This window comes from Aphis gossypii, chromosome X, assembly GCF_020184175.1.
Source record: "Aphis gossypii isolate Hap1 chromosome X, ASM2018417v2, whole genome shotgun sequence".
Classification (NCBI taxonomy): Eukaryota; Metazoa; Arthropoda; class Insecta; order Hemiptera; family Aphididae; genus Aphis; species Aphis gossypii.
The window spans coordinates 47328685-47346650 of record NC_065533.1 but is presented as its reverse complement, the minus strand read 5'-3'; the positions used below and the strand labels follow the sequence as shown (position 1 = coordinate 47346650).

General features: G+C 29.0%; 2 protein-coding genes across 3 annotated transcripts; one reads left to right on the top strand and one right to left on the bottom strand.

Annotated features, from left to right (window-relative positions):
* Positions 1-141: 141 nt before the first annotated feature.
* On the top strand, positions 142-7968 carry LOC114132136 (uncharacterized). Of its 2 annotated transcripts, XM_027997525.2 has the most exons (3): positions 142-338; positions 6796-7168; positions 7310-7968. In XM_027997525.2, exons 1-3 carry the CDS (start codon positions 255-257, stop codon positions 7504-7506), a joined length of 654 nt encoding a protein of 217 aa, XP_027853326.1. In that variant the 5' UTR covers positions 142-254; the 3' UTR covers positions 7507-7968. The 2 variants fall into 2 exon arrangements, with proteins under 2 accessions (XP_027853326.1, XP_050061713.1); XM_050205756.1 differs by having other exon boundaries at positions 143-338; positions 6796-7945.
* A 1757-nt stretch (positions 7969-9725) lies between these two features.
* LOC114132133 (retinaldehyde-binding protein 1) lies at positions 9726-17960 on the bottom strand. The gene is made up of 7 exons (XM_027997522.2): positions 17407-17960; positions 14517-14608; positions 13420-13576; positions 12408-12601; positions 11267-11377; positions 10942-11092; positions 9726-10622 (listed from the first exon to the last, which is right to left on the bottom strand). Exons 1-7 carry the CDS (start codon positions 17603-17605, stop codon positions 10594-10596), a joined length of 933 nt encoding a protein of 310 aa, XP_027853323.1. The 5' UTR covers positions 17606-17960; the 3' UTR covers positions 9726-10593.
* Between the last annotated feature and the right edge of the window lie 6 nt (positions 17961-17966).

The following is a 17966-nucleotide window of genomic DNA, read 5'->3' as shown; positions in this document are numbered from 1 at the left end:
TTAATTATTGTAATATACAACGTGTCATTATTAAATGTGTTTTTCATTACGTAATTCAAACATATAGCTCATAAATTTTACTGAACCGGTGGACAGATGTCAAAACATCATTATTTATACAATTCATGAATATCGTCAAGGCAGATGTTTTCATAGTTGGTAAATCGTCATGAACCCTTTATTGCGATACATTGTAATGAAGTATACCTACTGCATTCTTAGGTGAAAAAAAAGAAAAAAAAACATTTTAAAACATGTCTTTATATTTGAGTTTCTTTTTTATATTGAGTTTTAACGTGATTATTTTCAATTTGCCCTCATCGCATGGAAACGATACAGTAAGTATTGAAATTTTAAGATCTTCTCTCTGGAACACGTGCAACACACTGATATTCGTGTTTAGCAGAACAATAATATTGCGTTAAAATATATATTGTTATAGTTAATTAACATATTATCAAACAAATATTTAAAAAAAAAATAAAATATGTATTTGTAAGTTGTTTTTTTGGTTTAAATATATTTACATTTGTATATGTAAAGTATTGTAATTTAAAAATGTTCTTATATCGAGATAAACATCGAAGTTAACGTATGAATACAAATGATTAAGTAAATTTCAGCTTGATTCACTATAGTATCAAAGCTAAAAACACGAGATTAATCCTGTGCCGGACAAAAATTTAGTATGTTATGTGTGAATCAGAAAGAAAATAAATAGTAAGTTTTTATCATATGAACGATGTATAGTTTTTATTACATAGATATAATACACATTATACACAAGATGATAAATTTAAAATAAAAACACTAATTTTCTCAAAAAGTATTAACGTTTTTACAACAATATTATTCGATAAACTATCTACCGAATATTATGTTATAACAATCATTTATTATAAACACCTGTCTGAAATAATACAAATAATATATTTTCATTTAATATGTACCTTATAAAGAAAATTCTGAACGAAAACTTTGTAAATAACTTTTACTTTTAGTAAAATGAATTTTATTCCTTTTCGCAACACTTCTAGTAGTTCTAGATACATACAGATATGTGTTCGTTTTTGTAAAAGTAAACGAAAAACAACTCGGAGAATTGTAGCGAAAGTTTTTTATTTTAAGTAATCGGTTCGAAGTTTGCTTTTGTGTGCACTTGGACAGTACAGTGTTTGAACTTAATCCCGAGTGTACTATATTTTCTCATTTATACGAAGAAAATTCCAAGCTTTTGGTCGAAAAAAGTATAGATTAGGTATTTACTAAATTCTCATGGAGAGAAATTATAAAAAAAAATTAAATGACTTCGATAGGCAATCAGTTCTTGTTTTGTTGTGAGTTTTAACACATTTACGAACCTTCATTTTTTTTCAAACAATAGCTTATTATTTCTATACGTCATCAGCATATAGTATAGTTACAAATAAATTGTAATACAACCACACAGTATTTTTTTTCTTCTTTTATTAAATATTTTATAGACTTATGTTTCTTATGGATTATATTAAACTGAAAAAAGGGTTAAAAAAAATTACAGTATTAAAGTATTATAATTTATTTTATTTTAATACACTATACCTATGCTGTACATCGTGTTATAGTCTTAAAATGTGTCATGAATATGAATGAAAAAGTATAATTTTTTTTTTAAAATTTATTTTGTATAGTATATAAAATATTAAGTAACAATCTATTATGTATTAATATTTTATAGGCTCAATTTTTTCTTAAGTCTTCTTGGAGGGTTGCTTATTATTAGGATATTATTGGATTTGAATAGTTAAAAAGCTTAAGATAGAAACACTATGTTTAAAAATAATAACGTACTATGTAGTTTGCATATTACATTTTATTAGGTACCTAATTTACACATTCAAAAAATAATATTCTTAAATATTATCTATACTCTGAATATTAAAAATACTCTGAATATTCTGAGTATACTTAACTTAAATATCATGAAATATATTTACTTGTATACTTAGTTGTATTTATCACTATTTATCGATAAGGATCTGATGATCCTCAATGTTTTATATTTAATTATATTATTATAAAAGCAAATTAAATACATTTAAGGATAGTTTCTTGCTTTGCATTTAATTAGATTTCACTTATTTTGGGTTCTTCAGACTTCAATCTATTTTAAATGTATAAATTGATATAGTTTTATTTTGAATTTCAAATCATTAATATAATTATATTACTACTAATAACAATGTTATAAATTATAAAATAAAATGGTTCTGTTATTAAGTATTATTACTATTATATCTATAAAGCATATGGACGATTCTTTTGAGCTTGATATGTTCAATTTATTTTTTTAAATCATAATTTTCACTGTTTTTGGTTTTTGTCCTTTTGTTTTCTAAGTTAATAATTATAATAATAAATTAAATGTAAATTATTATCTTACATACCTATTATTCTTTATATTACGTATTCGTTCTTACAACAGTTTCAAAATATTTTAAGTAATATTTCTTTAATAAATGCTATTCTCTTTCGACATTTTTAAAGTGATTATTCATATTCGAGTAATAACTTATTCCTCTAAAATAAGCACACTATTATTAGTCTGGTTTTTACTCATAATTATTCTCAATTTTTAACTTGAACATGGTTAGTTACATATTATTATACGATTTATGTATGCTCTTCACTGCTTGTAAAATTCTATTGTATCTGGATATTTTGTCTCATGTCCTATTTTACAATAGGTACATGGTCAAGTCATTAAAATTAAATTAAAAAAATACTAAAAATGTAACAATTATTAAAAAAAAAAAAAAAAATCCTACGAACAAATATTTTAACTGTATATTATTACCGATTATATTAATAATAATACGACCGCATGTCGATTCTCACAAATACGATTATACAGGTGCCTATTATTACCATTAGATTTTTAAAAATAATACCTATCATAGTTTAAATTCATAAAAAACGAAAATTTTAACAAATCTACTACCAAATAATATGTTTTTTCGTACTTTTGTACACACTATTTGTGATGTAGGATATAATTTTGATTATAGATATATTTGAACAGTCAGCCATTGTATTGATATAAATATAAAATAAATATGTGATTTCGCAGAATGTGTTGTCTAAACATAATAACGATATTGGCAACACATTTTACAAAAACAGACATAAAATAAACATAAATGTACCTGTAGTGTTGTGTAAAATAAAGCTGATTGACGTGGTTTTTTTTAATTACTGTAGTAGTCGACTAGGGAGGGGGTTTTTGTTTGACCTATATAGGTGTTACATTGTCTAATAAAGTAATAAATACTGAAAACATTGTACACGAACACTATGGCCACGGCTTGTAACCGATTGATTTCTTCACAGCCACGTCGGCGATCGACAACACGCCATTACAAGAGATATCGTCCAATGGTATAACAGTCCAATATATAAGTAAAATTCAATGTATACCGCACTGCCACGGTAACGACCGATGTGAAAAAAAAGTTCCATGGTTCAAAATATTATACCTTTTATTACCGGACTATTTAGACAAAAATAGTAAGATAATATAATATATTCGGAGCTTTAATCGAATTCAAATTTTCAGCGGCCAATGACAAAATATATTTGGAGAGTACAATTTTTTTTCAGACTTTTACTGTAAGCTAATCATAATAAAATAACCGAGACAATCACACGAATTAAGAACTTCAATAAAAAAAAAATATACACTTAGGTAACTATTAGGTGTATTAATTTACTATTATTCTCAGTGTGACAGGTGAACATTCAATACCTACACAACGTAGAATCATAACAACCATAATAAATTGATTCTCAGACTCATGTCACTTATGCAATTCTTAAAACTAAGATTTTTATTTTAGAAAATCTATATGTTTATGCTATACGACGTAAAATTGTACTGATCGAGAACCTCAAAACAAAATGTCATGTATTTTGGATTAATGAACCCCTAAAAAAACGGCAATGTAACTTTCTGTAATATTGCAACAACTTAATGTTATGGAAACACGATTTATATTTTTAATAATATTAAATTAATAAATTACAAATAATGCGTTTATTTATTTTATATTCATTCTTCGGCCCACACTACAACGACTGCTTCTACTAATTTATCTGAACACCGCACGTATAACTATCTAAAAATTAAAAATTTTAAAATCATTATTCACTCTTCACTGTAATACACACACTTACAATAACTGTTGTAAACGGTTATCGTCGGAGCCGTCTGTCCTTTGAATATTGTTTTTGATTTTGTCGTTGTTCGATATTATTGTTAAACTTTTGTACTAACCGTATGCGATGACCAAACAAATTTGTGAGCGAAATGGTACATTTTAAAAACATATTTACTTGTGACAGTGAATCGTAAGCTAACCTCGTAAGTACGTATGCAAACGCCAGCCATACATAATTTAAAATTCAACTATAACAATCGTATATTCATAATCCTCTCAATTACGAAATACTAAAAATAAATATATCTAATACTACTACTATCTATTTCCTAGAAATATAAAATATCTATATTTTATTTTAAATAAATTATTATTAATGTACTTTAATATGCGGTAATTTATTTAATACGAGACACTTATTACTTCAGAAAACACTATCGTTTTTGAAAATACTTTTTTTTATATAATTATCTTGTGTCGCATGGATAACTAAGCGCATATATATATCCCTATCGTGTAGTATATCTTTTTTAGATGTACCACTACACATAATAATTTTTAGATTTATTTCCTTTGTTTATTTATATAATTGAATAGTAAATATATGTAATATACATAATATTAGGAGCAAATAATTTTCAATTGTAAGTCAATGGTAGAATGATCACCAAGATTTATTGAATTTAAAAAATAAATAAAATCGTTTAGAAAACAACAATATCTGGTAAAAAACAAGTAACAGACCATCATTTCAAAATTGTACTACAAAATAAATTGAAAATGAATAAAATCAACCTACTTTCATCATTAAATTTTTAACAGGGTCCGTCTTAATATCTTAATGATGTAAGTTATAGTATAATAAATATTTAATTGGTACATATTTATCAATAAAGCCAAATATTTTAATTGACCAAAATAAAATTCCACTTTTAAATAATATAAACGACCCTACGATTCTCAAAATAATTCATTAAATGAAATTTTTTTCTAATTCTCTAAATAATATAAAAATACATGTTTGTGAAAAATTACATACTTACAATATAAAGTTTAATTTAAATAAAATGCTATATAAATTTCTATTGTTAAAGACTATAATAATTACCTACATTTTTAGGACATAATTACATAAATACATGCATTTTGTCACATCTTACATAATATACCTATTTATTATATTATGAGTTTCTAAGATCATTGCAAAAAAATATGAATATATCATCATAATATTAGCCTGTGAAATATATTTTAAATATTGTATTTTTATACTATTGTTTAATTATTATTGTACGTTTATATTAAATGATCTCTATATAAGATCTAGTAATAATAAGATACATATTATAACTGTGAAGTTATCTTAAACATTAGAATAGATAGTAGTTTTTATTATTATATTACGACGTTACATATATCACAGAAACATTAATGTATTGTATTAAAATTTGAACATTAACTGTTCCGCTGTACAACAAATGTACACGCATCGATTTAAAAATTTTCTAAAATGTTTTTATATCATAATATTGCATAGTATAGGTAGGTGCACTGCAAAATTCACGGACATCGTTTAATATAATAATTCATAATAATAAAATATATTTTTAGGTAATTATTTCGACGATTTAAAAAGTACTAAGTAAAAATGATGTCCCGAGACGTTTAATGGTTGTTTTACTTATTATTGCTGTTAATAGGCTATTATGATATTATACCCTATTTGTCTTGCATTAAAAGTACATGTCACTGTGCTCAGGGCATATTTCTTGAAAACACTTCGCTACAATAATAAATTATGATGTATTTTATTGGACTTACAAATATCATTTATATATTATGTTTATCAAATCATTGATTTCGCATATCTTTTTGGTAGCATCCAAATAATATGCGGTTAATATAATTACATTAGATTATTAGAACAAACGTAGAAAAAATGTTAATGACCATGCGCAGGACTTCGTGGTGGGGTTAAAGAAAATAAATTAGTATTATATATTTTATATTAATTTTTTAAATACATAAAAACTGTTTTATAGTTTTTCGATTTTACATTATAATTCAGGAACCTTAAAGAAATAAACTTCCTTTTATCCGATACATTCAATAACTTGCTATTGCTTTTAACTTTGCTATTTAATGACAGATGAAAAAACAACAGTGGGGGAAGGTTCAAACACACACTTCCATTGCACGTGGGACATGAAAACTGATAGTGACATAATAATGTGTGAACTATGATGACTAAGTAAGGTCTGGCTGATGAACTTATGCATATTGTATAGGTATTTATCTGATTTAATAGTAAATGGATACTCCAGTAGTTTGATTCAAATTATAAAATGTATGGATATAATATAAAATAATCGATTATAGTTGCGCCTCAACTAATCTCATGAACTACCCCAACCATCCAAAACTAAAATTAACGATTTGAATGATTTTTTTTTTATGTGGTTGATTTCGTTCTTATTCATTTCATATATAGAGTTTGATATTACCTAATACTATAAATTCTTAGTTTTTTTTTCTTCTGTTCTAAATAACAATTATCATATATGAATAATCTATATTTTAATATTTTCTCTGATTTCAGGGATATCATGTATCGACAATAAGTCAAGAACTTACACTTGGTGAATACTTAACATATTTATTGACTGGTAGTTTACCGAATAGGTTTAAATACTCACATTCAAAAGGTTGTTACGTGATAAGTGGACAAGCGGGCTTATATAAAAATGACCTAAAAAGAAAGAACGGAAAAGGTTATAAAGCTATACCTCGATGGAAATATTACTTGAGTAAACTTTCACCGGTCCAAACTGCAAAGGATATATTATCTTTGTCAAAAGCTTTAACTGGGTTTGGAGGAAAAAATTATGGTGATTTTGGCAGTTCTGACGACGTTAATTTAGATAATCCAGATGATGATTCAGATAATGATACAGATGGTGGTCCAAAAAATGGTAAGAATAATGAAATGTCTGGAATGTTTCCAACTAATTTTTTGTCAACACTTTCTGATACCTTGAAGTGGGGATCTAATGATGAAAATATAGATAACAAAAGTGACAAAAAAGATGATGAGAAAGACGATGATTCGACAGGTATAATGCAAATGGCTGAAGACGTGCTAGAAAGTGACACTGCCAAAGAAGTTGCCATGGAAGTTGCAAAAACTGGAATCGAATTGCTTGTACCTGGAGGACCAGTGATTGTAGGTGCAATAAACAAATATGAAGAATCACAGAAAAAAGCAGAGGCAGTGGAAAACGTAGTCGATAAAGTGCCCAAATTCAAATAATATTCATTTTTACTATTCATTGTAATCAAAATATTTTTAATTTTAAGTCATACAAAAAAATGTTGACTAACTTGAATATGTTTCCATGTGTTTATAAGTATTACACTTAACAATAATTAATATTAACTTAAAGAGCATAATATATGTATATATATAATATACATATATATTATGTATTATATATATTTTAAGTGTTGATAAACAAATATTATTCCAATTATATTAATAAAACATCAGCAATATATATTATTATTAAAACATACTTAGACATTTTAGCATTGTATTATAATAATAATTTGATTATAATATACTCAAATAAAAAAATATTTATTTTGCCACACAACCCAACCCTACCTAGTTAAAAAAAAAACTAATACATTACACACGACAACATCACCTTAAATTAATATGAATATAAAACATTTATACAATTGAGAACTGCTGTTATATACTGTATATGCTAAATATAAGTATTATATTTTTATGCTATATGAAAATAATGGTCTCACAGTAATTGTTTCTATTTAAATGATACTGCTATCGGAAAGGTCAGAGATAGATTAAGGTATTCATTCATTGGTCGCTATTTTTAAAGACCAATTATTGAAAATGAAACACCTTAATTTACTTATTGAACAAACAAAAAAAGTCTGATAATTATTTATAAGCACTGTAAATTTTGAAATAAAAAAACAATAAAAACACTTAAAAATACTATATCCACCATAAAGCACAATCGTTTTTATCATACTCTTGAGTTCAAAAATCCAACAACATTTAAAGTCTGTATAACTTATTTTATTTTCCTATTATATTACTTACAAAATTATTAAGTTAACCTACTTAATATTTTAACTATGTGATTTATTTTTCATTTTATTTTTTTTTTTTTATTCTAAACAAAGTGAGGAAAAGTGAAGAATTTATAAGTTTTACAGTAATTTGTAAGTACCTATGTCTTATTTATTTATTTATCTTTTATTTCTTTGTGTTTATCATCAATATTTCTTTAATTTCCAACATTTATGGTTTGATATACATCGGTATAATCCTAAAACAGAATTACCAAAAAATTTTTAAAAAAAAACAGTGCAAACAAAAATATTTACTTGACGCTAATTATAAATAAAATTTAATAATTATTTTTTTTTTATACATAATTTAAAGAAATAACTATAGGACTATAGAGATTTGATATTTTAAAAAAACACGTAAACTAGCATTTCCTAGACATTAATTAATATAATACTTTGGCTTTTTTTTTTTAGGTATAGTCATAGGCAATAGCTAATAGACAATTGACATTTACATTTTTTTGTTTTTTTTCAGAGTATGATTATAATTAATATTTATTTCTCAAGCTCCATAATAACACATAGTATCAGATAAGTTGATCTCAAGCCTTTCTCTTATTTTTTTTTTTTTTTTTTTTTGTATAGAACCAATTTGAAATTAAAATGTTTATGGTATATACGTATTTGAACTAGAAATAAGTAACAATAATATTTTTACTAAAAAAATGTTATTATATTATAGTTAAAAAAATATTAATTACAAAGTTATAAAAATGCGTATCATTATAATATACTAATAGGTATATTATTATATTATATGCTATCATTTTGTATACACCATAATATTTCCAAAATCTTTAGACTTATGTTAAGCAATTTATTCCATGGAACGTTGGTATAGACTAATATGCATTACCTACTCTCCGTATAATATATTCTTATAAACATTGAGGATGATGCTCGTCTACTAACCTCGAAACGTATTATTGTGGAAGAAATGTTTTACGTAATTACGTTGTCTCTACTAACAAAATGTATTAATACTGTAATAACATAACAAATTTATATGCAACACTGTACCTCGTATTGTATTGTGACATGGAAATTTAAAGTTGTTTCTAAAACGTTTTATGCTTTACAACACGGTTTTTATATTGTGATTGATGTCGGATTCAAAAATTCCTAGTAAATTTAGAACCAACATCATAAACATATTATATTCATAAAAATAAATTGGAGATAGTCAAACCAATACTGAACGACAGTGACATACTAATTGTATCAAGTGCTTAACAAATTTATTGAAATCCCCGTATGCAGTGTAGATGGAATACTGTTGGTTAGATTTCTATTACATACATAATAATATCTATTATTATATTAGTAATATATGTAGTGAATATTGAATAAATATACAACAATAAATATAGTATCATAAATAGATTTTTATTTTCGTTTAAAATATAATAATATGTTTAGATTTTCACAACCGCAAATTTATTGATATTCATTATAAATTAATATCGACATGTTTAAATTCGAATATAATAGTATGCTTAAAAATATAATTGAATACAAAAATATTATTTTTATATCTCTTTCCAATCATAGAATTTCTATATTCTAAAACTGTTTATATGAATATAAAATACAACTTAAAAATTAAAGTTCTATAAAACAACTATAGGTAACATATGTATTCTTAAAAGAGATAGTATATATTTAAAAAAAAATAGGTATAAAATAGAAAAAGTTAAAAAGACATAAATTCATTAAGAAACGATTTCATATTATCTGAAATGAAATTTATTATAAATATATGACTACTAACCGTGCATTTTTATTCAAATACACTACTAAAAGCTCGAGTAATAATCAAATCATAAATAGGTATATTTATTTATTTTTCATCAAATAAATTTACATATTCATGTATATATTATTAAATATTAAAACGGCTCTTGTTTATTAAATAAATAAATATTAAAATTATGACAACATCGAGGTGAAAACTTAGTTTGTGGTTTACAAAAAACGCGCAAATGAATTAAAACCGTGCCATTTTTAAAACACCTTGCCCTTTATAGTGGCACCATTTAAACTTAATATGATAATAATATTATAAAACTCATTAAATCTAGTCCCATAAATATTGCTACCATCGAAAGGTTTTTATTTTTTGATTATTATTATTATTATTCTATGAGTTCCAATAAATATGTAGAATATCGTATTCAGTTTACTACTCGAGTAATCAAACATTTTCATAAGCCGTTTCTGATTGGTGTCTTCATTACTTTTTCAATCCATAAGTGTTCCAATCTGAAAACATGTATACGGACGTGTAAATATAAAACTGTATGATATTATTATAATTTATAACAACTCCTACAGAATTTCGTGATGTACACGGCGTGTCTTCAACTAGAAAGCAGCCCAGGGGCCACCTAATAGTGAACTTAATCTGGCCCACAGACTAGAAATTTTCTTTTATCTTTTTCATTGGATAAATATGTAAGTATTGACGAACTCCCCCCAAACCACCCAAAAACTTCACAAATTCTTAAAGTGCCCCCTCTCAAAATCAATGATTTTATGATCCTTGAACTATAGCTTGTAATCCATACGAATGAGCACTAACCTGCGATGTAGCTCTGGAGATCCTGCAACACAGGGTACCAATCGGCGCTCGAGTAGTTCAACTTGGGTTTCTTGCCACCATAATCTTCTGGTAGCATGTTAGCGTCTAAGTGCTTGTGTAAAGACGACATCTTGTTTCCGTGGAAAAACAACTGAAAACCACGAGTGATAACAAACGATTAGATATTGAAAAACAATTTTTTTAATGATAAAAAATGCAATTTATTAGTCCTAAAATCGCACGCACCCAGCAAATGAAAGTGATGTGCTTTATGCGCAATCTTGGTTTAAAAGATTGTAAACTATGTGAATGCTATAATACGTACACGTTTCTTGAGTTTTTCGCCGACAAATTGTTTGAACATCGGCCACACCATGTTAAACAAGAATGGTTGACGAACAATATGCACTTCCTTCATGCGGAGTGGCATGGCTTCCTATATTTACAAATACGAAAATAATATAAATAGTACACGGCATTAATATTGAGCCACAGTATACAAAAAAACGAATAAAAGTATATTAGTGTTGAATTACTGCAGAAAATACAAATCACATTTGCATTCGGTTTTGTTTATCTATAGTTGTAGGTTGTACGATTACAAATTATTTAATCAGTTCTACTGGATTTTAAGTGCGTAATTATTGTTATAATTTTTTCCAAACTATAATTATTTACGTAAACATAATTATAATAATATTATAATGTTATGCCTAATACGAATACTATACAGCTCTCTGTTATTTATAATATATAATTAATAAACATTATATTCGAAAAGCTGATATCTATATCGGATGAAATAAAATTATCGGTTAACGTCAAAACAATACCACGATATTGAACTTTTAACCGTAACTCATTTCTTTTACACTAAACGCACACATCGCCTACGTAATTACATCAGTGTTTTCACAGTTAAGCATTATAGTTAATAACAATATCGTAATAAAGTATAATAATACGATAATAATTACATGTGTCTGCGTTGAAAACGATAATTTATCACGAAATGTACAATAAAATACATTTTATAAAAAAAAAAAACAAATCTTTGATGTCTCTTATACGGGTTACATCAGTTGAAAAAAAAATATTTTTACGTTTGACTTAATACCGGTAGCCAATAGTTTCCGCCTACGACTTATTACGAATAGACAGCCTTTACGACGCACTATATATAATAATATTACACATCGACCGATAAGTAATAACTATATGTCAGGGGCAAAATATTATCATTAAGTCCAAATACCGTTCCGCGCATTCGAGCACGCCTTGAGTACGATAGTGTAATATTGTATAAACATTTTTTTTTCTTCAGCTCTGCGGGCGAGAAACGACTTTTTTGGACTTTGAGCCTGACGGGAGAGAACGAGTTTCCGATGTACCTACGCGCTTAGATGTTTATAGATTTCTTTCCGTAAAATAAATAACGTGTTTTTTTCGCCGTCGGACGCTCTTACTTGGATGTAAAGAAGCAATGTCATTGCGAACGACGGTGACATGGCCATGACCTGTTTGGTGGACAGCCCATGGAAGTCGATGATAATGACAGCACCACGGACTTGAGTCTCTTCTTCTACCAGTGACGCGATTTGGATCAGGTAAAGGACTTTGAACAACTGTTCGCTGTTAAGACTTTTCGGGTCCCAAGCCGCTAAACAATTTTAGAACCAATTTTAGATTCAATGTCAAATACGCATCGAGTATAAAATTTAAACACAAATTGTTATTGTCCGGTAGCTCTATATATTATAGAACGACATGACACGTTCAACCGAAAAACCTCGCGTATCCGATATTACGATCGCATCGCCATCGTGTATTTTATTTGGAGAGTATTGAAAAATGCATAACATTATGCTCGTACGCTCTTTACGCCGGCACGATAAATATCTAAGCTTTCCAACGAAATCGTCTATTATGAATGTCAAACATCATCAATAACGTATGTTTCAATCGGCACCGAGTCGGTGAAGGGAAAATAAAAATAATATATCGTGCAAATCATCCAGAGTACCTACAATATTTCTACTGCTTCAGAGAAAACCCATGACGTCGTTTTAGGGTCGATGCCGATTAGGTATAGTAAGCCGATGTGTGTCCGGGTTTGACGACAAATCGCGTTTAATGCGCGGTAAACGTGAACGAAAAGAAGAGCTTTTGTGTTTTCCGAAGTCCGATAATAAAATATTATTATGAGTTATGTGTCGAATTCACGAAAAATCGATTGAAAACTAAATCTCGTCCAGCGCGCGATCGAGAAACGTGTTTTTAATTAACCAGCCACCGAATGGGGTATAGGTATCTAGTCGAAACGTGATGGCTGTCACCGTCCGGATGAATACGACGAAACAATAAAACGACAAATATTTCTCTAAACTAGAACACGTCCCTTTGATATTATGATATTGTAACACAATATTCGTTAACGGTCGATCATGACGTAATATTTAAACATTAATTAATACTTACATCCCATGTTTATGATTAAGACTCTCCTGTTCTTTTGATCTCTGTCGACGAGTACATTGACAACGTTGTTCTCGGTGAACAGCTTCTTCTCTTCTCTCGGCAAAGGGTTAGCGACGATTTTTTCATTTTTCTCTTTGAACGTAGCTAAACGTTTCATCTATGACATGCCAAAAGCATACGCGTTACATATTATAACGCTATTGCAGCGTTCGCGTTTCATCATCCGAATCGCTATCATTATTTTACAAAATATATAACGTTATAACGACAAAAACGTCGTTGCGCGAAATATTATAATAATAATATGTTGATCGTACAAAAATTCACCACGTGAATCGGTTCAAAACATAAACTTGTGCGGGTAATTATTATTTCACAGTATATGCAAAACGTCTGGTATCACAATATCGAACGCGATAATTATTGTGATTTGATTTAATATAATTAACGGTTATCTTTGTTGTTTATGTGTATGCCGCACACCATGTGCTTTACAGGGCCAATTACTGATAATCAATTTTTATCCGACCGCCCTGTAGTAATTAAGACGTAATTGGTGCTGTTTCCGATACCGTTTAATTAATTATCATTTTATTTAGTCTTCGAATTATAGATCACCAGCGAGCGAATTCGCAAACTCGTTAATTAGCAAACCGAATATCATACCGGTGCAATGATATTAAAAATATAGTCGTGCTCGGGCAGATTACCTAAGGTGATATTGATAAAAAAAAAAAAAGTGATATTAAATAGCACGTGCTAAAAATATGTGGTCGGTCGCCGTATTTACTAACGATTTAATCGAAATGGTTTGCAATAATATTTCGTAAGAGCCAACGCGTCTGATAGAATCATACGGCGGAAATACGAAATGCCAATAAAATCGTAATATAGATCGGTTGAATGCGGCACAGCGGTGGTCTGTGTTTACGAATTTTCTCGGGACATTTAAATGTGTCAGAGGTGAGAAACGATAGACGTATACAAACTTATCGAATCATCGACGTCAGGGGGGCGCATTCGCGTACGGATGACATAAATGGCGATAAATTATATTTTTTATAATAATATAGTAACTTAGAAGTGGGTTTGCTTACCAGATTGTATGCACTCTCGGCGTAGAAATGAGTCGGTCTCAAGAAAATGGTCAAATATTCATCGGTGTCCTTGTACGTCAACTCATTCTTTTCTGTAAGGTACGGAGAAAAAAAACAATCACAATCACTGATTTGCAAATATAAGTTAATAATGGTATGGCGTAATATAAATATCATATTATCGATATCGATATTGATATTATTATAATACACAACAATAATACATTGATTAATCGATTAAAGTTGATGTTTTATCGTAAGAACAGTAATGAGAGGTCAACGAAACAATATTAATAACGTATTATTATGTTGTACAATCGTAATAGTATAACAGGTATTCGGTACAGTTAAATTAGGGTGGATTTGTTCGGTGGTCTCTCGTTTGCGCGTATTATTTTTGTTACACAATCGTATTGCCCGTCATAAAAATACAAATAAAAATAAAAGGACCAGGTGCACCATAGTGACTAGATTTTATTTTGCTTTCAATCGTGACGGTTTTGAAAAAAAAAAGGTACTATTATTAAAATACATAATATTAAAGTATTTCATCGTTTGTTTTTAATAATATCGCGGTCGGCCGTTTAGCCACGCGCGAGATGTCTAAATAATATGCAAGCCTATGTGTTTATAATAATAGATATTACGTTCTGCAAATCGAAACATTAATTGATTTTCATATCGACTGTAAGCGAAGCATTGGTATAATATAGGTACTGTTATTATTATATTATGTTTATATACGATTGACTCGTCAGTTTTAGCTGATAGCGTGCGATCTGTACTGAGATTATTTCTACGATCGGAGCAAGTCATTTGGGACAGAGTTATTCGATTTTTAATGCATTTATATCGCACACGCTAATAACGTGAACGAATATTATAAAGTTATTATTATTATGTTAGGTTTCATGCATTTCAAGGATAATTAGTCCTAAGCAATAGGTGTACTATACGAACTGTTACTTGAATGCTAGTTTTTATTATCACGAAATTTTGTTTTTTTTTTTATTTTTATTTTTATTTTTTTTTTGAATATCTCTTATGGTGCCCTTCAAAAAATGATTGTGCAACAAAATATTTATTATCTATTCGAACGACGATTGAAACACTCTTAGTGCGGTACGTCAATAAAACAAATAATACAAATGTATCATATTATCATCATTAGATTATACTGTGTAACAGATAAAGAAATAATTTAATTATTACAACAAAGTAAGTGTTAAACATACAGAGCGATCGGTCAGATCGGCATCTCGAGGTGTCGTACTCGTTTATTGAGTGATATTTCCTTCCACGTTCTACGCCAGACTACGAATATATCGGAAACAATAGCACTGCCCTCTCCGTACTTAGAACTATACCGACGATATTATGTCGAAACTATGTGCCGACGAATGTTGACAGAAACACGAGCATACTCGACGCCTATACCTACATTGGCCGCTTTATATAGATTCGGGAAAGTGAAAAAATTTTGCATATCGTATAATTACGTATTATTTTTAAAATAAAGTGTATTATATTTTTATTTGTCTGTTAAGGTATAACAAGTGTACAACACCGTCGATTTTGTATGACGATAATACGTCCACGTGGTATTGGGGTGTAGGTACTTTGCAAGTATACCGCGCAGCGTAATGTGATGTGTACGCACGATTTTTAATTTGAAACGGGTAACCTGTGGTCATTCATCAATTTAATTAAAACGGAGTTAATGATGATGTAATATACAACATAATAATGATATGCATAGATAAAAATAAAAAATCGATTTGGACATTTGGACTATTTTAAATAAATGTAAAAAAAAATAAAATAAATAACAAATATTTATCGTCTACATATTATTATTAAGTAAGGATTTAATTGTTTGAAAATGAAATACAATTTTTACTATATCTAAACGATCAGTTCTCGTTTTATTTTTATAACTCGGACAGTAATATTTTCAAATTGTGGAACAAATACGATACTAATTTATTATTTCCAAATCTATCGTGAAACCATTGTTTGTGCTATAATCATTTAGACGAAACAAAGACGTAGATAAATGTCAACCTTGATTGTTCATCGCATTATCAATAATAATAAAAAATATTTTTAAACTCAAAATGGGTCGATTTCGTTTACAATCAATTTGAACACATACGATTTGTAAGGGATTAACATTTATCCGTCGTACGACCGTGTTGAGAGCTAATGCGGAAAAGAAATATTTTTTTCACTATATGATTCCTAATTATTTATTATCATATTAAAATCATATCGATCGTCTAGTATATAGATGGTACAAAGGAAGGTCCCGTGTGTGTTCTTTTCCACGCTTAATAGGCAAAACGAAATCCAAATTCAAATTTCATTTCTTCGGAATAATGATGAAAAATAACTTTTAAAAAAACTATCGATCAAGTAGTCACTTTACAATAAAGTATATTATATCGAGTGTACCTAGACATTAAATATGTGCAATAGGATAATACGTTAAACACTTAAATTTGTGTTCGGTGATAAATGTTACAATTTTAAACACTGAGAGTTTGAAATTTGAAAATACGGGGGCTAGAACCGATTCGCTACCAGAAAAAGTATGCCTTCGAAAACGAAAAAATGAATTTAGAAAACCACACGACCACGTGCCAGTCGGTATTCGCTCGGCTGAAAATCTAAAAACTGTTGGGAGTAGGTATATTATAGTATCTTATACAGAACTAGTGGAAGCAATCGAAACCGTGAAACGGATCGTTTTCCAATCCCCAAAACTTCGGAGACGGCGGTCTTGGCCGGGGTGACTACCGAGATGAGGCTTGCAAAGTAACCCGCAAAGTCGGCATGTCGTGTACACCAGACGTGGGTGCATGGATATTAATGATAATATATCACTTACCTTCGAGCAACTGGCGGAGTTCGGTCAACGACTTCTGCACCTGTTCCGGGGTCTCGCGGATTTCGCGTTCGGCCAGCGCACGCGCCTCCGCGCTCAGCGGAGCCGTGTCCAGGCTGAAAGCGGCGAGCATCTTCATGGACGGCTTCCTGCACTCGTTCAACGACAACATCTTGTTCGACGACATACTGGATTTCAACATTTTTAATGAAAATCGGGTGCCGGCAACGATGTGAATACGGTTGTTTTTTTACGATCGTTAAAATATTATGCGATTGTCGAGAGAGACGTTTAAGGAAGTCGAGCTGTGCACTGTCGGAACGACTGTACTGAACTTCGAAAGCACGACGCGGACAACGAAATATATATTATTATATTGTTGTTGTTGTGTTCGGACGAGTGTTGCGACACCGGTGCAGCGTATTGAATCCTGTGTACGGTGGCGGTAATAATATTATACCCAATAGTGCGGTGTGGTATACTATTATACTCGTTAGCGCAGTACACCTGAACTGATTACACTGATCCTACAGGCTTCTGACTAATTTCCGATACGATTACCG

What these genes read in the sequence shown, in the direction of transcription:
- LOC114132133 (XM_027997522.2), bottom strand. Translation starts at nt 17,605, where the DNA reads ATGTTGAAATCCAGTATGTCGTCGAACAAGATGTTGTCGTTGAACGAG. An exon ending in ACTCCGCCAGTTGCTCGAAG is followed by an intron (nt 14,609 to 17,406) that starts GTAAGTGATATA and finishes CGTACCTTACAG; the next exon opens with AAAAGAATGAGTTGACGTAC. An exon ending in TCTCCAGAGCTACATCGCAG is followed by an intron (nt 10,623 to 10,941) that starts GTTAGTGCTCAT and finishes ACATGTTTTCAG; the next exon opens with ATTGGAACACTTATGGATTG.
- LOC114132136 (XM_050205756.1), top strand. Translation starts at nt 255, where the DNA reads ATGTCTTTATATTTGAGTTTCTTTTTTATATTGAGTTTTAACGTGATT. An exon ending in CATCGCATGGAAACGATACA is followed by an intron (nt 339 to 6,795) that starts GTAAGTATTGAA and finishes CTCTGATTTCAG; the next exon opens with GGATATCATGTATCGACAAT.